We start from the raw sequence: 22587 nt of genomic DNA, 5'->3' as shown, positions 1-22587 counted from the left end.
TAATTCAAAGATTGTAGCACGTCCCAATGTACATACATTTATATATTTGTCACAATGTACATACATTTATGTATAAAATGAAGAACTGGACAGTGCTCCTCTAGACAACCATTTTCTATAACAATATTTCACCTTTATATGAATTCTTTCTCTTTTTAAAGCACAAAAATAGTGAAATACATGCACATCAACTTAACAATTTTTTTTTAAATTGTCATCTAGGAAAATAGAGAAGCATTAGCAACAGAGAGAGTAGCGTTACAAACTCAGAGAGTAGCGTTACAAACTCAGAGAGTAGCGTTACAAACTCAGAGAGTAGCGTTACAAACTCAGAGAGTAGCGTTACAAACTCAGAGAGTAGCGTTACAAACTTAGAGAGTAGCTAGTTCTACTACACCACTATTACGATGAGTCATCACCAAAAACCACGAACACAATAAGCTCTAGCTACAAGTTAAATACTTGGATATATTTGTCTTATACTTGATAATGTTAGGTCAGACTGTTAAATTGCCTCATACTTGTTACTTCGTTATGCTTATATTTCTCAATATTAACGTTATTCTGGGATTTTGTTTATTTATGTAAATTCTGTTTATTTATCGTTGTTCCTGGGGCATTTTTTCTTCCCAGTGATTTTCACATATCAGCATCATGCAGATATGAGGCTAAAATCAAGTTTTGTTTTCCAATAACTGCATTAAATCTTGGCAATTATCATAACATCCAGAGAATGTTAGTTAACCATCTTTCTACCAAGGAAGATAAAATCAATAGGATTACTACCATAACAGCCACACTATAATACACCGTACACATCAATTTCAAACCTCATTTTCACCTTTACCACACTTTCATGGTTTTTTTTGTTTATTTTGTTTATTTTAGCAATTTTACACAAACTTCATCAAATATATTCAGCAATTTATTGGCATCTGGAAATGTTGATATGAAGTGTATAAAGCCAAAAAAGTAAATTCCAGATTGATTCAAACCAACTGATATTACCCGACACCCATGAGACCAATACACAACTAGATAAAACGTTGTATGAAATATAATATTTGATGCTGCTAATGATTTCACTGATGTCACACAGTGAAGTGATATTAGATTAAAGAAAAATGTAATTAAAGTTCTTGGGAGGCATTCATACTACCTGTAAAAATATTGAAATGTTCTTTATATTTACACTGTGATAATAATTTATGCATCATCATATGTATTACATCATTTAATGTATTACATGTACATCATTATGTGTATATACATAATATGTATTACATCATTTAATGTATTACATCATTTAATGTATTACATCATTATATGTATTACATCACTATATGTATTACATCATTGTATAATGATAATTATACCTGACATAATGACATAACAATATACCATGTAATACCTGACATACCAGGTATAATATCTGACATAACGACATACCAGGTATAATATCTGACATAACGACATACCAGGTATAATATCTGACATAACGACATACCAGGTAATACCTGACATAATGACATACCAGGTTATACTTGACATACCAGGTATAATATCTGACATATCGACATACCAGGTATAATATATGACATAACGACATACCAGGTAATACCTGACATACCAGGTATAATATCTGACATAACGACATACCAGGTAATACCTGACATACCAGGTATAATATCTGACATAACGACATACCAGGTAATACCTGACATACCAGGTATAATATCTGACATAACGACATACCAGGTATAATATCTGACATAACGACATACCAGGTAATGACAAAATGACATTATATCTGATATTATGACATAATATCTGTCTCAGGGATAACATGGTTATCATACTTCAACATACCAAATTTTTCAGCATCAGCATTCTCCAAATTAAGGTGATCCAAACATAGTAATCAATTTGTGGGGACAGAATTCACCTCATGGCAGGACAAGCTGTACCCTAAATATAGGTATGAACAGGTTCTAATTAGGTCGCTGTACAGGTGCAAACAGGTGATTTCCTGTTTACTATTAATAAGGTCGCTGTACAGGTGCAAACAGGTGATTTCCTGTTTACTATTAATACAAGTATATATATAATATATATATATATTGATGGTAACCGAAGCTATCACTATGATAATATACACGAGGATTTTTCCGGCTCGTTTCCTTCCAGACGCTCTATTGCCATGATGATTTTGGAAAACACTTCTTTTACACTCTGCAAAACAAAACGAAATTATCAAGCTAGCTTTAAGGATTATTTTTCAATATTCATAAAACTTTAACATTTTCTTACATCAGGACATTGAATATTTAAACACTTTGTAGAGGAAGTCGTTAAATGATATGTACATGTATAACTCTAGATGTCAGAAGGTCATTGGTGTATTTGTTTATTGTGTTGTTGTGTTAGTATCAATTTGGGCAGTTTAAGAACATAACAATTATGCTGACAAAGGGACACCTGAATCAGGATTTCACTAAATCTGTCCAGGTTAGGTTTAGTATTGTATACTGTCCTATCAACAGCTGAGGTCATTAAAGGATGGGTAAAGTGAGAAGTGACCACTGTTTATAATGTTTTAATGACCAGATCGAGAACCTAAAACAGATCCAGATCTAGTGTCAGTATACATTTGTACACACTCTATGGGGAGTAATAGTGTATCATTACTCTACAGTATACACACTCTATGGGGAGTAATAGTGTATCATTACTCTACAGTATACACTCTATGGGAAGTAATAGTGTATCATTACTCTACTGTACACACTCTATGGGGAGTAATAGCTAGTGTATCATTACTCTACAGTATACATATTCTATGGGAAGTAATAGTGTATCATTACTCTACAGTATACACTCTATGGGAAGTAATAGTGTATCATTACTCTACAGTATACACACTCTATGGGGAGTAATAGTGTATCATTACTCTACAGTATACACACTCTATGGGGAGTAATAGTGTATCATTACTCTACAGTATACACACTCTATGGGAAGTAATAGTGTATCATTACTCTACAGTATACACACTCTATGGGGAGTAATAGTGTATCATTACTCTACAGTATACACTCTATGGGAAGTAATAGTGTATCATTACTCTACAGTATACACACTCTATGGGGAGTAATAGTGTATCATTACTCTACAGTATACACACTCTATGGGAAGTAATAGTGTATCATTACTCTACAGTACACACTCTATGGGGAGTAATAGTGTATCATTACTCTACAGTATACACACTCTATGGGAAGTAATAGTGTATCATTACTCTACAGTATACACTCTATGGGAAGTAATAGTGTATCATTACTCTACAGTATACACACTCTATAGGGAGTAATAGTGTATCATTACTCTACAGTATACACACTCTATGGGGAGTAATAGTGTATCATTACTCTACAGTATACACACTCTATGGGGAGTAATAGTGTATCATTACTCTACAGTATACACACTCTATGGGGAGTAATAGTGTATCATTACTCTACAGTATACACACTCTATGGGAAGTAATAGTGTATCATTACTCTACAGTATACACTCTATGGGAAGTAATAGTGGATCATTATGTTATCACTACGAAGGGATATCTAAACCAGACCTCATGTTCCTTGGCTGAAGTCTCCATGAAGGGAACTTCCCACTTTCTAGCAAGTCCTTTAGCTTCATCCTCTGGGACTTCCCTGTAAAGACATACAAACACATGTACAACTAGAGGGTTATAACTAGCACTCCAACCAGGTCAAACAGATATCGTAAGGGAGGTAACTGAAGTAATTTCAGACATCTGAGTAATTTGAGACATTTACATATTGGTAATACTAATTAGTAATTTTTGATAACAGCAGATCAAAGTTAAAGCCAATTTGGCTTCTTGACGGATAAATATAGTAATGGCAATATTTATGCAGTTTGCCAACATTTGAATTTGAAACATCTGATCCGTAAAATCACAACATTTGGTCAGGACCATCTCAGGATCATTTTAGGTAAGTTAAAGCTGAATCACTTGTGGAATATGAGAAGAAACATGAAATGTGAAATACTGAGGGCACATGTGAACGGCAGATGAAAATGGACGAAACGTTATGGCTATAGGTCATCCTCACCTAATTAAGGGAAGCAATACAAATGTTCCAAAAAATAAAATTATTTAAATTAAAATTAATTAAAATTAAATCATTTTGGCAGAGGGCAATTAAAAATAAACTTACAACATCTGAAAACTGCTTCTGTGAGAGCTGATAAAACATGTAAGCTGTAGAAGACACCAATACAGCCTCACAGACATTGAACACCTACCTCTCACCAGCTGTAGTAGACACCAGTACAGCCTCACAGACATTGAACACCTACCTCTCACCAGCTGTTGTAGACACCAGTACAGCCTCACATACATTGAACACCTACCTCTCACCAGCTGTAGTAGACACCAGTACAGTCTCACAGACATTGAACACCTACCTCTCACCAGCTGTTGTAGACACCAGTACAGCCTCACATACATTGAACACCTACCTCTCACCAGCTGTAGTAGACACCAGTACAGCCTCACAGACATTGAACACCTACCTCTCACCAGCTGTTGTAGACACCAGTACAGCCTCACATACATTGAACACCTACCTCTCACCAGCTGTAGTAGACACCAGTACAGCCTCACAGACATTGAACACCTACCTCTCACCAGCTGTAGTAGACACCAGTACAGTCTCACAGACATTGAACACCTACCTCTCACCAGCTGTAGTGGACACCAATACAGCCTCACAGACATTGAACACCTACCTCTCACCAGCTGTAGTAGACACCAGTACAGCCTCACAGACATTGAACACCTACCTCTCACCAGCTGTTGTAGACACCAGTACAGCCTCACAGACATTGAACACCTACCTCTCACCAGCTGTAGACACCAGTACAGCCTCACAGACATTGAACACCTACCCCTCACCAGCTGTTGTAGACACCAATACAGCCTCACAGACATTGAACACCTACCCCTCACCAGCTGTAGTAGACACCAGTACAGCCTCACAGACATTGAACACCTACCCCTCACCAGCTGTAGTAGACACCAGTACAGTCTCACAGACATTGAACACCTACCTCTCACCAGCTGTTGTAGACACCAATACAGCCTCACAGACATTGAACACCTACCCCTCACCAGCTGTTGTAGACACCAATACAGCCTCACAGACATTGAACACCTACCCCTCACCAGCTGTAGTAGACACCAGTACAGTCTCACAGACATTGAACACCTACCCCTCACCAGCTGTTGTAGACACCAATACAGCCTCACAGACATTGAACACCTACCCCTCACCAGCTGTAGTAGACACCAGTACAGTCTCACAGACATTGAACACCTACCTCTCACCAGCTGTAGTAGACACCAGTACAGTCTCACAGACATTGAACACCTACCTCTCACCAGCTGGAGTAGACACCAGAGTCACAGACATTGAACACCTACCTCTCACCAGCTGTAGACACCAGTACAGTCTCACAGACATTGAACACCTACCCCTCACCAGCTGTAGTAGACACCAGTACAGCCTCACAGACATTGAACACCTACCCCTCACCAGCTGTAGACACCAGTACAGTCTCACAGACATTGAACACCTACCCCTCACCAGCTGTAGTAGACACCAGTACAGCCTCACAGACATTGAACACCTACCCCTCACCAGCTGTAGTAGACACCAGTACAGTCTCACAGACATTGAACACCTACCTCTCACCAGCTGTAATAGACACCAGTACAGTCACACAGACATTGAACACCTACCTCTCACCAGCTGTAGTAGATCTACACCAGTACAGTCTCACAGACATTGAACACCTACCTCTCACCAGCTGTAGTAGACACCAGTACAGCCTCACAGACATTGAACACCTACCTCTCACCAACTGTAGTAGACACCAATACAACCTCACAGACATTGAACACCTACCTCTCACCAGCTGTAGTAGACACCAGTACAGTATCACAGACATTGAACACCTACCTCTCACCAGCTGTAGAAGATCTACACCAGTACAGTCTCACAGACATTGAACACCTACCTCTCACCAGCTGTTATAGACACCAGTACAGTCACACAGACATTGAACACCTACCTCTCACCAGCTGTAGTAGACACCAGTACAGCCTCACAGACATTGAACACCTACCTCTCACCAGCTTTAGTAGACACCAGTACAGCCTCACAGACATTGAACACCTACCTCTCACCAGCTGTAGTAGACACCAGTACAGTCTCACAGACATTGAACACCTACCTCTCACCAGCTACAGTAAACACCAGTACAGTCTCACAGACATTGAACACCTACCTCTCACCAGCTGTAGTAGACACCAGTACAGTCTCACAGACATTGAACACCTACCTCTCACCAGCTACAGTAAACACCAGTACAGTCTCACAGACATTGAACACCTACCTCTCACCAGCTGTAGTAGACACCAGTACAGTCTCACAGACATTGAACACCTACCTCTCACCAGCTGTAGTAGACACCAGTACAGTCTCACAGACATTGAACACCTACCTCTCACCAGCTGTAGACACCAGTACAGTCTCACAGACATTGAACACCTACCTCTCACCAGCTGTAGTAGACACCAGTACAGTATCACAGACATTGAACACCTACCTCTCACCAGCTGTAGTAGACACCAGTACAGTCTCACAGACATTGAACACCTACCTCTCACCAGCTGTAGTAGACACCAGTACAGCCTCACAGACATTGAACACCTACCTCTCACCAGCTGTAGTAGACACCAGTACAGTCTCACAGACATTGAACACCTACCTCTCACCAGCTGTAGACACCAGTACAGCCTCACAGACATTGAACACCTACCTCTCACCAGCTGTAGACACCAGTACAGCCTCACAGACATTGAACACCTACCTCTCAACAGCTGTAGTAGACACCAGTACAGCCTCACAGACATTGAACACCTACCTCTCACCAGCTGTTGTAGACACCAGTACAGTCTCACAGACATTGAACACCTACCTCTCACCAGCTGGAGTAGACACCAGTACAGCCTCACAGACATTGAACACCTACCTCTCACCAGCTGTTGTAGACACCAGTACAGTCTCACAGACATTGAACACCTACCTCTCACCAGCTGTAGTAGACACCAGTACAGTCTCACAGACATTGAACACCTACCTCTCACCAGCTGTAGTAGATCTACACCAGTACAGTCTCACAGACATTGAACACCTACCTCTCACCAGCTGTTGTAGACACCAGTGCAGTCTCACAGACATTGAACACCTACCTCTCACCAGCTGTAGTGGACACCAGTACAGCCTCACAGACATTGAACACCTACCTCTCACCAGCTGTAGTAGACACCAGTACAGCCTCACAGACATTGAACACCTACCTCTCACCAGCTGTAGTAGACACCAATACAGCCTCACAGACATTGAACACCTACCTCTCACCAGCTGTAGTAGACACCAGTACAGCCTCACAGACATTGAACACCTACCTCTCACCAGCTGTAATAGACACCAGTACAGTCACACAGACATTGAACACCTACCTCTCACCAGCTGTAGACACCAGTACAGTCTCACAGACATTGAACACCTACCTCTCACCAGCTGTTGTAGACACCAGTACAGCCTCACAGACATTGAACACCTACCTCTCACCAGCTGTTGTAGACACCAGTACAGCCTCACAGACATTGAACACCTACCTCTCACCAGCTGTAGTAGACACCAGTACAGTCTCACAGACATTGAACACCTACCTCTCACCAGCTGGAGTAGACACCAGAGTCACAGACATTGAACACCTACCTCTCACCAGCTGTAGTAGACACCAGTACAGTCTCACAGACATTGAACACCTACCTCTCACCAGCTGTAGTAGACACCAGTACAGTCTCACAGACATTGAACACCTACCTCTCACCAGCTGTAGTAGATCTACACCAGTACAGTCTCACAGACATTGAACACCTACCTCTCACCAGCTGTAGTAGACACCAGTACAGTCTCACAGACATTGAACACCTACCTCTCACCAGCTGTAGTAGACACCAGTACAGCCTCACAGACATTGAACACCTACCTCTCACCAGCTGTAGTAGACACCAGTACAGCCTCACAGACATTGAACACCTACCTCTCACCAGCTGTAGTAGACACCAGTACAGCCTCACAGACATTGAACACCTACCTCTCACCAGCTGTAGTAGACACCAGTACAGCCTCACAGACATTGAACACCTACCTCTCACCAGCTGTAGTAGACACCAGTACAGCCTCACAGACATTGAACACCTACCTCTCACCAGCTGTTGTAGACACCAATACAGCCTCACAGACATTGAACACCTACCTCTCACCAGCTGTAAGAGACACCAGTACAGCCTCACAGACATTGAACACCTACCTCTCACCAGCTGTAGTGGACACCAATACAGCCTCACAGACATTGAACACCTACCTCTCACCAGCTGTAGTAGACACCAATACAGCCTCACAGACATTGAACACCTACCTCTCACCAGCTGTAGTAGACACCAGTACAGTCTCACAGACATTGAACACCTACCTCTCACCAGCTGTAGTAGACACCAGTACAGTCTCACAGACATTGAACACCTACCTCTCACCAGCTGTAGTAGACACCAGTACAGCCTCACAGACATTGAACACCTACCTCTCACCAGCTGTAGTAGACACCAGTACAGTCTCACAGACATTGAACACCTACCTCTCACCAGCTGTAGTAGACACCAGTACAGTCTCACAGACATTGAACACCTACCTCTCACCAGCTGTAGTAGACACCAGTACAGCCTCACAGACATTGAACACCTACCTCTCACCAGCTGTAAGAGACACCAGTACAGCCTCACAGACATTGAACACCTACCTCTCACCAGCTGTAGTAGACACCAGTACAGCCTCACAGACATTGAACACCTACCTCTCACCAGCTGTAGTAGACACCAGTACAGCCTCACAGACACTGAACACCTACCTCTCACCAGCTGTAGTAGACACCAGTACAGCCTCACAGACACTGAACACCTACCTCTCACCAGCTATAGTAGACACCAGTACAGTCTCACAGACATTGAACACCTACCTCTCACCAGCTGTTGTAGACACCAATACAACCTCACAGACATTGAACACCTACCTCTCACCAGCTGTAGTAGACACCAGTACAGCCTCACAGACATTGAACACCTACCTCTCACCAGCTGTAGTAGACACCAGTACAGTATCACAGACATTGAACACCTACCTCTCACCAGCTGTTGTAGACACCAGTACAGTCTCACAGACATTGAACACCTACCTCTCACCAGCTGTAGTAGACACCAGTAGTCTCACAGACACTGAACACCTACCTCTCACCAGCTATAGTAGACACCAGTACAGCCTCACAGACATTGAACACCTACCTCTCACCAGCTGTTGTAGACACCAGTACAGCCTCACAGATATTGAACACCTACCTCTCACCACCTGTAGTAGACACCAGTACAGTCTCACAGACATTGAACACCTACCTCTCACCAGCTGTAGTAGATCTACACCAGTACAGCCTCACAGACATTGAACACCTACCTCTCACCAGCTGTTGTAGACACCAGTACAGCCTCACAGACATTGAACACCTACCTCTCACCAGCTGTAGTAGACACCAGTACAGCCTCACAGACATTGAACACCTACCTCTCACCAGCTGTAGTAGACACCAGTAGTCTCACAGACATTGAACACCTACCTCTCACCAGCTGTAGTAGACACCAGTACAGTCTCACAGACATTGAACACCTACCTCTCACCAGCTACAGTAGACACCAGTACAGCCTCACAGACATTGAACACCTACCTCTCACCAGCTGTAGTAGATACCAATACAGCCTCACAGACATTGAACACCTACCTCTCACCAGCTGTTGTAGACACCAGTACAGCCTCACAGACATTGAACACCTACCTCTCACCAGCTGTTGTAGACACCAGTACAGCCTCACAGACATTGAACACCTACCTCTCACCAGCTGTAGTAGACACCAGTACAGCCTCACAGACATTGAACACCTACCTCTCACCAGCTGTAGTAGACACCAGTACAGCCTCACAGACATTGAACACCTACCTCTCACCAGCTGTAGTAGATCTACACCAGTACAGTCTCACAGACATTGAACACCTACCTCTCACCAGGAAACTGCTCCGCTACATCTCTCTTGTTCCCAACCAGTATAATAGGCACCCTGCAAGGTAGACAACCCACAAATCATTGTGTTACTAAGTCACACTTCTCAGACAGTTTAATACCAGGTTGATATAAATAACAACAAGCCCTTCAGTCCATGACCATTTAGTTTTATGTAGGGCCAGTAGATCTTACAATGAACTGGTCCATTAGACTTGTTTACTTCTGAAACCAATCAGCTGCCCATAACGATGGAAAATGAAAACAATCTCTTCTTGTCTTTTATATCTATTTTTTCAATTATCAAAGTAATTCTTAAACAACCATAACATTTACAATAAACATCAACATTCTGGATCACTTCTGCATTTTACTTAGTTTCAAGCTCAAAATACTCCAGAATGCACCAAAGGAAAGGTATCATAGGTCACTACTTCTACAGAAAGGCTGGTAGATTTTAGATACTATATTGTACCAGACTTTGGGGCCAGTTTTTCATAAATAAATTCCATATATTGTTACTTCGACTCGTCCTTTGAATTTTTTTTAAATCTATTTAGAAATTATAATTATCACTTCGTTTAATTGCACATCTCTTATCATTTAAAATGACCAGGTAGCTGTGTAGATATTATTATAGAAACAAGTCCATTAATCATGAAATTGAATATTCCTACTTACTTAATATTGCCTTTCATGTCCAACAGTTTGTCATAAATCACCTTGACAACATCAAAGCTACAAAGACAAAACATATTGAATCATTTATTCTGTTTAAATATGTACACAGTGGTTTACAATCACTGTTAAAGTTTGTTTTTAGAATACTAAATATCTAAAAGGTTTTGTCAAGTTAAGTGATGCATAAATGATAATTGAACTTCGTTACTTTTTACATTAAAATCCAACATCAATCAATTAATACCTCTGAAATATTATTTACCTTAAAACCAAGTATAAACCAAATCATGTTGTCACCTTTAGATACAAATTATTACATGTATTTACATCATTACTGTATTGATGATATAAGAATGTCTCACCTTTTACGAGAGTTGACAGAGTACACAAGTATATAACCGTCTATACTCATAAAATAGGTCTGAGGTAGAATGGAGTACTCGTCCTGTAATGGAGGAGATATTTACATCAGGACAGTCATAAAATAGGTCTGAGGTAGAGTAGTCTTCTGTGTATAGTTTTACCAGACCAGGTAATCTGTATAGTTACACCTGACCAGGTAATCTGTATATAGTTACACCTGATGACCAGGCAATCTATGTATAGTTACACCTGACCAGGTAATCTGTGTATAGTTACACCTGACCAGGTAATCTATGTATAGTTACACCTGACCAGGTAATCTGTGTATAGTTAAACCTGACCAGGTAATCTGTGTATAGTTAAACCTGACCAGGTAATCTGTATATAGTTACACCTGACCAGGTAATCTGTATATAGTTACAACTGACCAGGTAATCTGTGTACAGTTACACCTGACCAGGTAATCTGTGTATAGTTACACCTGACCAGGTAATCTGTGTATAGTTACACCTGACCAGGTAATCTGTATAGTTACACCTGATGACCAGGTAATCTGTATATAGTTACACCTGACCAGGTAATCTGTGTATAGTTACATCTTACCAGGTAATCTGTATAGTTATACCTGACCAGGTAATCTGTATAGTTACACCTGATGACCAGGTAATCTGTATAGTTACACCTGACCAGGTAATCTGTATAGTTACACCTGACCAGGTAATCTGTGTATAGTTACACCTGACCAGGTAATCTGTGTAGAGTTACACCTGATCAGGTAATCTGTGTATAGTTACACCTGACCAGGTAATCTGTATAGTTACACCTGACCAGGTAATCAGTGTATAGTTACACCTGACCAGGTAATCTGTGTATAGTTACACCTGACCAGGTAATCTGTGTATAGTTACACCTGACCAGGTAATCTGTGTATAGTTACACCTGACCAGGTAATCTGTGTACAGTTACACCTGACCAGGTAATCTGTGTATAGTTACACCTGACCAGGTAATCTGTATATGGTTACATCTGACCAGGTAATCTATGTATAGTTACACCTGACCAGGTAATCTATGTATAGTTACACCTGATGACCAGGTAATCTGTATAGTTACACCTGACCAGGTAATCTGTATAGTTACACCTGACCAGGTAATCTGTGTATAGTTACATCTGACCAGGTAATCTGTGTATAGTTACACCTGACCAGGTAATCTATGTATAGTTACACCTGACCAGGTAATCAGTGTATAGTTACACCTGACCAGGTAATCTGTATAGTTACACCTGACCAGGTAATCTGTATAGTTACACCTGACCAGGTAATCAGTGTATAGTTAAACCTGACCAGGTAATCTGTGTATAGTTAAACCTGACCAGGTAATCTGTGTATAGTTACACCTGACCAGGTAATCTGTGTATAGTTACACCTGACCAGGTAATCTGTGTATAGTTACACCTGACCAGGTAATCTGTGTACAGTTACACCTGACCAGGTAATCTGTGTATAGTTACACCTGACCAGGTAATCTGTATATAGTTACACCTGACCAGGTAATCTGTGTATAGTTACACCTGATCAGGTAATCTGTGTATAGTTACACTTGACCAGGTAATCTGTATATGGTTACACCTGACCAGGTAATCTGTGTACAGTTACACCTGACCAGGTAATCTGTGTATAGTTACACCTGACCAGGTAATCTGTGTATAGTTACACCTGACCAGGTAATCTGTGTACAGTTACACCTGACCAGGTAATATGTGTATAGTTACACCTGATGACCAGGTAATCTGTATATAGTTACACCTGACCAGGTAATCTGTATATAGTTACACCTGACCAGGTAATCTGTGTATAGTTACACCTGACCAGGTAATCTGTGTATAGTTTCACCTGATGACCAGGTAATCTGTATATAGTTACACCTGACCAGGTAATCTGTATATAGTTACATCTGACCAGGTAATCTGTATATAGTTACACCTGACCAGGTAATCTGTGTATAGTTACACCTGACCAGGTAATCTGTATATAGTTACACCTGACCAGGTAATCTGTGTATAGTTACACCTGACCAGGTAATCTGTGTATAGTTACATCTGACCAGGTAATCTGTGTACAGTTACACCTGACCAGGGAATCTATTTATAGTAACAATACCTGACCAGCGGTGTCTACGACATCCAAAACATAATCCTGACCATTGATCTTCTGGTTCTTCTGAAAAGCTGCAAAGAAGATTTATGTTAAGTAACGACTCAAATTCCAACAATTTAATGTTTCCCATCTAAAGTGTTTTAAAATGTTAGAAAGCAGATTGTTTCACGATCAGAAGCCTGACTATAACATTGATTGGGTATATATATATATATAGGTCAACTGAATTAGTGGTGACTGGAAGTCACTGGGTAAACATGTGTAATAGTACATACTTAACAAAGCTGGTTTGACATGTACAGAAGTCCCCGGAAACCTCTGGCTGATGAATTGTGGACCCTGCATGAGTCTGCTTTATACAATGTGACACCAAATAATTTTACTGATGAACCATTAAACAACTTCAGACTCCTCAGAAATAAAACAGGTTGTAACTGATCCTTATCAATATGTTTTTAAAGATAAAGCTTTACAATGCATTATGTAGAATTTAGTTTAAGGTTAACCTATACAATGTAGATGTATTTTGTATTTCACGATACACAGCCAATATTTTAACATTGTTAATACATACTATTTTCGATGGTTGGGTCGTAGGAGTCCACAAAGTGGTTCTCAACAAACTGTATAGTGACAGAGGATTTTCCTGCAAAATAAAATGACATTCGGAACTATATAACATTGTTATAAACTATCCCATATAGAAGTACATATTAAGTGCTTATTTTTTGTGGAAGCATTTTATTTTTGATTCGAACTCTAAGGCACAGAATAAGATAAATAACATTAACAATGACATTGATCAAAATCAATGAAATGCTGAAAGTAATTTTAGTCTTTAGGAGCAGATCAGTACATGTAAATGACTACGTTATTATAAGCATTCCTCATAGTCCATCAAAACCAGTAGGTCATATGCAGAAAATTGGCGAACACAGTGTGCATGCACTCAGAATTTTAAAGTTACCATATATACATTAATGTCTACACAACATCTTGAAACCACATGTACATGAACAAACACCATCACAAAACCCTTTATCATAACACTGACCAATCTAACATGGCTTCTAAAGAAAACTTGAAAAGCAATGAAATGTTAGTGATCAAATAATTTAAGCATGTATGCAGTTGTGAAAAAACTATATCCCAAGGGGTGCCTGGGAGCTCAGTAGCCATGATCTGACTCTGTAATGTGCTAATTATAACAGTACAGTCATGTGCGTGCTTCAGACCACTCTCCTCTTAAATATGGGTTGGAGCTGCACATGGGATGATGTCTGTTGGGTTTGTTGTTTCCCCAATGGCACGTTAGTTTTCCGCCCGTGGGTTTTCTCCATTATTCAAGTTTAAGTATAAAATGTACAGCCATCATAGAAATAGGTTGAAAGTAATGTCAGCATTTTAAGTGTTACTGTGAGAGATAGACGGATGAACACAAGATTGGCAAAATAAATGGATGCAAGCTAAGAGCCTCTCTATCCATATAGATCTATTAATTTGCATAAGATACACAAATTACAATAATGTACGATATGTATACAAAGAAAAGTTAAAAGGGCATTCCTTCGTTTGAATAAAATTTAGGTCATCAAAATTAAACAAACTGGAAAATATGTATTTTTTCCAGGTAGTTAAAGTTCTAATCTTTAACATCAATAAGGTAGTTTTATACTCGAGATAAACCATGATAGTTCTTGACCATTAAGTCCTGAAAATTCTTAAATTAACCCAAATTATCACTAAAACTGTAAAACCATACAGTATTTGTATATCATACACATTTTTCTTGTACATTTCGGCGTTAATTTCATTACATGTAGGCACACACTAATATAATCATCGTTCGGAGATAGATTTTAACAATAAAAATTGTGCATGTTTCTGATGTCCGAACGAAGGAATGCCCCTTTTAAAGTGTCAAAGCTTGTATATAATTAATTACACATACAGTACATTGTACATGTTCTGATTCTTAGGAAATTATATGTATATATATATATATATAGTTATTTTTGCATGGTTAGAGTGTTCATCAAATCTTCTTTCAGATTGTTCCACATTACAAGAATCTGGTAGAGGTTCAGAAACAGAAACTATTCACCCGAGTTACACAGCTTATCTAGTGAACATAATTAAGCTTATAGCTTATATTATGTTGTACCATCAAAAGCATTGAGTTTTCCTTTCTCAACAATTATTTTTTATTTTACTTCATGAATTACGTGCTAGATATTCTGTATGTATTTTTAGAACTTAAAACACTCTGTCTAAATTTGCATTACACAATGTTATTTCCTTGGGTCCTATTTTTAGACAAGGAAACTAACTGAAACAAGTTAAAAGTGAAGTGCATTATTAGGCCTAAAGGTTTGTCCAATTTACGCACTTGTTTACTTTTTCTTAACGTTAGTTGTGGCCGAGATGTAGATACATGTGGCCATTATGACGAGTCATTCTGTACCCTTTCTCATCACGAGGTCATTAGCAGAACACTAGTATCTGGCAATGTTCCAACAAATCAAAATGATATCCAACACGATCGTGATGAAATGAAAAGTAGAATACACGAGCAGGAATATGGTAAATATTGACAAAGTTAGAGACTTACCGACAGATCGGAAGCCCATAAGGGCTATCTTTCTCTGTCTTGTCGGCATCTTAGCGTGTTTATAGGCTTCCTTACATCTGCTTTGGTGTCTAAAATGAATTATTATCCCTGCTTCCAATTTACACCATTTTCTGGTGTTGTTTTGGATATGAACTTCCGGTCAATAATGTTTACTTAGAGTTGCTTCCCCTGGACTGCTAAAAAAAGAAGCTGCGTCGTTTGTTATGAGAAGTCAAACGTTTAGAATCTACTGAGTTGATTATTGATTAATTTTGGATGCATCTTTTTTATTTTCAAATATATCAACGATGACAAAATATTGACATAACATGTGCTAGATGTGAGGTTATTGTTGAGTAAGGTTATTGTTGGGTAAGGTTATTGTCGGGTAAGGTTATTGTTGAGTAAGGTTATTGTTGAGTAAGGTTATTGTTGGGTAAGGTTATTGTTGGGTATTGTGGTTTTGTTGGGTTATTGAGTATTTTGTTGTAAGTTTTTATAGGTTTGTTGGGTCGGTTTGTTATTTATTGTTGGGTGGTTTGTTGGTCGTTTGTTGCGTAAGTTTTGTTTGAGTATGGTTATTTGGGTGCCTAGTTTGTGTTTTTAGAAGTTACTTGTGGTACTAATGTTGAGTACACAGTTATGTTGATGGGTTCTTGTTGAGGTAAGGTTATGTTTTTGTAAGGTTATTGTGCGTAAGGTATTGTTGGTACGGTATTGTGGTTATTATTGTTGGGTAAGGTTATTGTTGGGGTACGGTTATTGTTGTAAGGGTGTTTGTAGGTTTTGTTTTAGGTCACGGTGGTATTTTGGGTAACGGTTATGTGTTGTGCGTAAGGTTATTGTTGCGTCACGTTCTGGTTGGGTAACGGTATGTTGTGTGGTTATTGTCGAGTAGTTGTTGCGTCGGAAGATGGTCTTGTTTGTCGGGTTTCTTGTTGGGTCAGGTTATTGTTGGGTCAGTTTTGTTGGGTCAGGTTTTTTGTTTGTAACCGTTTTGTGGTGGTTTGTGTGTCCGTATATTGTTGAGTAAAGGTTCTCTGTTAGAAGCTTGGGTCAGGTTTTGTTGGAAGGTTCAGTTGTAAGGTTATTGTTGAGTAGGTTATTGTTGGGTCGGTTTATGTTGGTAAGTTCAGTGAGTTTTAAAAGTTTGTTGTGTAAGGTTTTTTGTTGGTAAGGTTATTGTTGGGTAAGGTTATTGTTGGGTAAGGTTATTGTTGAGTTAGGTTATTGTTGGGTAAGGTTATTGTTGGGTAAGGTTATTGTTGGGTAAGGTTATTGTAAGGTTATTGTTGGGTAAGGTTATTGTTGGGTTAGGTTATTGTTGGGTAAGGTTATGGTGTTCGGTAAGGTTATTGTGAGTAGGGTTTTGGGTAGGTTATTGTTGGGTAAGGTTATTGGGGTAAGGTTATTGTTGAGTAAGGTTATTGTGGTAGGTTATGTTGGTAAGGTTATTGTTGGTAGGTATTGTTGGGTAGGTATTTGGTAAGGTATGTGGGTAGGTTATTGTTGAGTAAGTTATTGTTGGTAAGGTTTGTTGAAGTAAGGTTATTGTTGTGGTTTTAAAGTTTGTTGGTAAGGTTATTTTGTTTAGGTATTGTTGGGTAAGGTTATTGTTAGTAAGGTTATTGTTGGGTAAGGTTATTGTTGGGTAAGGTTATTGTTGGGTAAGGTTATTGTTGAGTAAGGTTATTGTTGGGTAAGGTTATTGTTGAGTAAGGTTATTGTTGGGTAAGGTTATTGTTGGGTAAGGTTATTGTTGGGTAGGTTATTGTTGAGTAAGGTTATTGTTGGTAGGTTATTGTTGGGTAAGGTTATTGTTGGGTATTGTTATTGTAAGGTTGTTGGTAAGGTTATTGTTGAGTAAGGTTATTGTTGGGTAAGGTTATTGTTGAGTAAGGTTATTGTTGAGTAAGGTTATTGTTGGGTAAGGTTATTGTTGAGTAAGGTTATTGTTGAGTAAGGTTATTGTTGGGTAGGGTTATTGTTGTGTAAGGTTATTGTTGGGTAAGGTTATTGTTGAGTAAGGTTATTGTTGGGTAGGGTTATTATTGAGTAAGGTTATTGTTGGGTAAGGTTATTGTAAGGTTATTGTTGGGTAAGGTGATTGTTGGGTAAGGTTATTGTTGAGTAAGGTTATTGTTGGGTAAGGTTATTGTTGAGTAAGGTTATTGTTGGGTAAGGTTATTGTTGAGTAAGGTTATTGTTGGGTAGGGTTATTGTAAGGTTATTGTTGGGTAAGGTGATTGTTGGGTAAGGTTATTGTTGAGTAAGGTTATTGTTGGGTAAGGTTATTGTTGAGTAAGGTTATTGTTGGGTAGGGTTATTGTTGTGTAAGGTTATTGTTGAGTAAGGTTACTGTTGGGTAAGGTTATTGTTGAGTAAGGTTATTGTTGAGTAAGGTCATTGTTGGGTAAGGTTATTGTTGGGTAAGGTTATTGTTGGGTAAGGTTATTGTTAGTAAGGTTATTGTTGTGAAAGGTTATTGTTGGGTAAGGTTATTGTTGAGTAAGGTTATTGTTGAGTAAGGTCATTGTTGGGTAAGGTTATTGTTGGGTTAGGTTATTGTTGGGTAAGGTTATTGTTGGGTAAGGTTATTGTTGGGTAAGGTTCTTGTTAAGTAAGGTTACTGTTGGGTAAGGTTATTGTTGGGTAAGGTTATTGTTGAGTAAGGTCATTGTTGGGTAAGGTTATTGTTGGGTAAGGTTATTGTAAGGTTATTGTTGAGTAAGTAAGGTTATTGTAAGGTTATTGTTGGGTAAGGTTATTGTTGTGTAAGGTTATTGTTCGGTAAGGTTATTGTTGAGTAAGGTTATTGTTGGGTAAGGTTATTGTTGGGTAGGGTTATTGTTGGGTAGGGTTATTGTTGTGTAGGTTATTGTTGGGTAAGGTTATTGTTGTGTAGGTTATTGTTGGGTAAGGTTATTGTTGGGTAAGGTTATTGTTGAGTAAGGTTATTGTTGGGTAGGGTTATTGTTGGGTAAGGTTATTGTTGGGTAAGGTTATTGTTGGGTAAGGTTATTGTTGAGTAAGATTATTGTAAGGTTATTGTTGTGTAAGGTTATTGTTGAGTAAGGTTATTGTTGGGTAAGGTTATTGTTGAGTAAGGTTATTGTTGGGTAGGGTTATTGTTGGGTAAGGTTATTGTTGAGTAAGGTTATTGTTGAGTAAGGTTATTGTTGGGTAAGGTTATTGTTGAGTAAGGTTATTGTTGAGTAAGGTTATTGTTGGGTAAGGTTATTGTTGGGTAAGGTTATTGTTGGGTAAGGTTAGGGTAAGGTTATTGTTGGGTAAGGTTATTGTTGGGTAAGGTTATTGTTGAGTAAGGTTATTGTTGGGTAAGGTTAGGGTAAGGTTATTGTTGGGTAAGGTTATTGTTGGGTTAGGTTATTGTTGAGTAAGGTTATTGTTCGGTAAGGTTATTGTTGAGTAAGGTTATTGTTGTGTAAGGTTATTGTTGAGTAAGGTTATTGTTGAGTAAGGTTATTGTTGGGTAAGGTTATTGTTGGGTAAGGTTATTGTTGAGTAAGGTTATTGTTGGGTAAGGTTATGGTAGGTTATTGTTGAGTAAGGTTATTGTTGAGTAAGGTTATTGTTGGGTAAGGTTATTGTTGAGTAAGGTTATTGTTGGGTAAGGTTATTGTTGGGTAAGGTTATTGTTGGGTAAGGTTATTGTTGAGTAAGGTTATTGTTGAGTAAGGTTATTGTTGGGTAAGGTTATTGTTGGGTAAGGTTATTGTTGGGTAAGGTTATTGTTGGGTAGGGTTATTGTTGAGTAAGGTTATTGTTGGGTAAGGTTATTGTTGGGTAGGGTTATTGTTGAGTAAGGTTATTGTTGGGTAAGGTTATTGTTGAGTAAGGTTATTGTTGGGTAAGGTTATTGTTGGGTAAGGTTATTGTTGGGTAAGGCTATTGTTGGGTAAGGCTATTGTTGTGTAGGTTATTGTTGGGTAAGGTTATTGTTGGGTAAGGCTATTGTTGTGTAGGTTATTGTTGGGTAAGGTTATTGTTGGGTAAGGTTATTGTTGAGTACGGTTATTGTTGGGTAAGGTTATTGTTGGGTAAGGTTATTGTTGGGTAAGGCTAATAAGACATACATGTAACATGCAAAGTAATTGTATTGCCGATTTTTCCAAAGCATATTCTTAAGATAATTATCTGAATTTAAGTTAACAAGGAACTGATAGTGACACGGTTTGATATCACAGTAACGTCCAAAAGTCATCCTAGAGTTACCATATTTGAGATGTCACGCCTCCCTGATAATTACGGTCCATTCATTTTGTATCCAAACCAGTGGCTACCATTTATAAATTAATCCACTGTAACGAGTAGAATGGTAATATTTCCAATCCTAGCCATGTGTTACATGTCACACAATTTCTGTCTGTGTGAGTTAGTTGTTCCATGATAAGATTTCCCTGTCACACAATTCCTGTCTGTGTGAGTTGTTCCATGATAAGATTTCCTTGTCACACAATTCCTGTCACTGTGAGTTAGCTGTCCATCACCCATACTAACCTCTGTCCAGATAACGTCATTTAGTCACATCAGGGGACGAACATTGTTATGTTGGAGTTGATATTACTCCTGGAGGAGGAGCACTTTGAGGAAGAAAACAAATAATACGAGAGACCGTCGGAAGATTTTAAGATCAGAAGGATGAGAGGTTTGTGCCTTCCCAGTGGAATTAGGGTAAGAGGATTCACGTACAACCCCTATTGAGATTGTTCTTGGCACTCAAAGGCAGAGACAGGAGGGGTTGACCGACTTTCAAAGACAGCAGAAAGTTCGTCCAGCTGACTGTGGTTGAGATCAGAAGACAGGGGCTGGAAGCCACCAGAGCGGGCAGTGATCTGGACAATCACTATCAAATCGCTACTTCTCGGAGTTTCACGATAGGAGTGGAAACCAACCATGAAAGGTGGACCTGGCTCATGAGGTCTGTGGAGCAGCAATTCAGCGTCTGTTTCCAGGTGATGCTCAACCAACGTTTTACATAAGAGCTTTTATTAATTGTTGTTAATTTTCTAGTTAAAAGTTTCAGCTGTAAATTCGTTAGTTTTAACATTAAAAATTATCGAAACTCAGTCGAGAACTATTTTTCCGTCCCGAGATATAAACCGTCATAACTGGTTACACTTCGGCGCGGAATATGTTGTTTTAGCTATTGGCTCGTTTTATTTGCATTAGTGTAACAGAGCGCACGATTAATTAAATTTAAATCACTGCTTCCGCTAGGGATTGAACCCGGGACCTCTGGCTTACTAGTCTTATGTTCAACCGATCGAGCTTAAGAGAAGATCTCCCTAGCCAAGCGTTATATTTTCCAGGGTTACATATTCTCCTCGTCTCGAGTTTTCCAGGGGTAACAGTGATGCTTTTGCAAGCGGCGATGAGTATCATCCCCGAGTCCCTACATTGGCGCCACTGTAACAGAGCGCACGATTAATTAAATTTAAATCGCTGCCTCTGCTAGGGATCGAACCCGGGACTGGCTCAACTGGTCGAGCTAAGATCTCCCTAGCTGAGCGTTATATTGCGGCTTGTATTTTCCAGGGTTACATATCCCCCCCCCCCCCCCCCCCCCCCCCCCCCCCCCCCTTCCAGGAAAGAACCTGTCCTCGAGTTTTTTAGGTGTATGAGTATCATCCCTGAGTCCCTACATTGGCGCCAATGTAACAGAGCGCACGATTAATTAAATTTAAATCACTGCCCCCGCTAGGGATCGAACCCGGGACTGGCTCAACTGGTCGAGCTAAGATCTCTCTTGTCGATCGTTATATTGCGGCTTGTATTTTTGTTGTCGTTACTTTATAGTGCACAACTTATTAAAGTGAAGAGTCTGCCGTGCAGGTTTGGTATTTGTTGTACCATAGGTGCTTAATGGGTCTTGGACTTATACACGTGCTAAGCACCTATGATTGTACAAAACTTTTAATACCCTTTGAAAATTCATCCTTTAATTATCCAAACCATTGTTGCTTTTTTTCTTGTGTAAACTGTAAGTTTTAACATGTGATGAACATGTAACTAATGGCGGCTTCAAATCAGCTGGTTGTCTCGAAAATGTTGACCTATCTATAAAGACCATCTGTCTATAATCTAATGCTGACGGCGAACTATACCAGGGTTAATTATTTTTAGCTCACTGTTCCTCTACTGATGATAAAACATATTTTTCTTTCTACGTCCACTCTACATACTAACATTGATCATCATATCACATGTATTTCAGTGTGGAGTTTTATTGCATGGCGTTGTTTTGTATGATGATCTCTTGAGAGTTATCGCCCTTAGACTGTAAATATGCCACCGTAGAGAAGTATAAATTGTATGTGAATTAGTAATTTTTATTCTTCCAGTATTTTCTTACTAACAGATAAAACGTAAAAAAGGCTTGAGGTCAGACCTTCAGAGGTTAAACAGTAGTCGCGAGATCAAAGCTAGGGAAGGGAACAGGTAAATTTTTGTAAGCAAACATATTAACACGACCGTTTCCTAATAA

At 39.4% G+C, this 22587-nt stretch overlaps 1 protein-coding gene across 1 annotated transcript; it reads right to left on the bottom strand.

The window, feature by feature from the left end:
- Positions 1-1708: 1708 nt before the first annotated feature.
- LOC117322529 (GTP-binding protein Rheb homolog) lies at positions 1709-16250 on the bottom strand. The gene is made up of 8 exons (XM_033877494.1): positions 16080-16250; positions 14043-14114; positions 13472-13539; positions 11310-11392; positions 10948-11004; positions 10265-10324; positions 3635-3716; positions 1709-2232 (listed from the first exon to the last, which is right to left on the bottom strand). The coding sequence occupies exons 1-8, from the start codon at positions 16126-16128 to the stop codon at positions 2143-2145; spliced, it is 561 nt and encodes a 186-aa protein (XP_033733385.1). The 5' UTR covers positions 16129-16250; the 3' UTR covers positions 1709-2142.
- Positions 16251-22587: the final 6337 nt, after the last annotated feature.

The sequence above is a fragment of the Pecten maximus genome, chromosome 2 (assembly GCF_902652985.1).
Source record: "Pecten maximus chromosome 2, xPecMax1.1, whole genome shotgun sequence".
Classification (NCBI taxonomy): domain Eukaryota; kingdom Metazoa; phylum Mollusca; class Bivalvia; order Pectinida; family Pectinidae; genus Pecten; species Pecten maximus.
The sequence above is the reverse complement of the archived record's forward strand: the minus strand, read 5'-3'. Positions and strand labels throughout refer to the sequence as shown.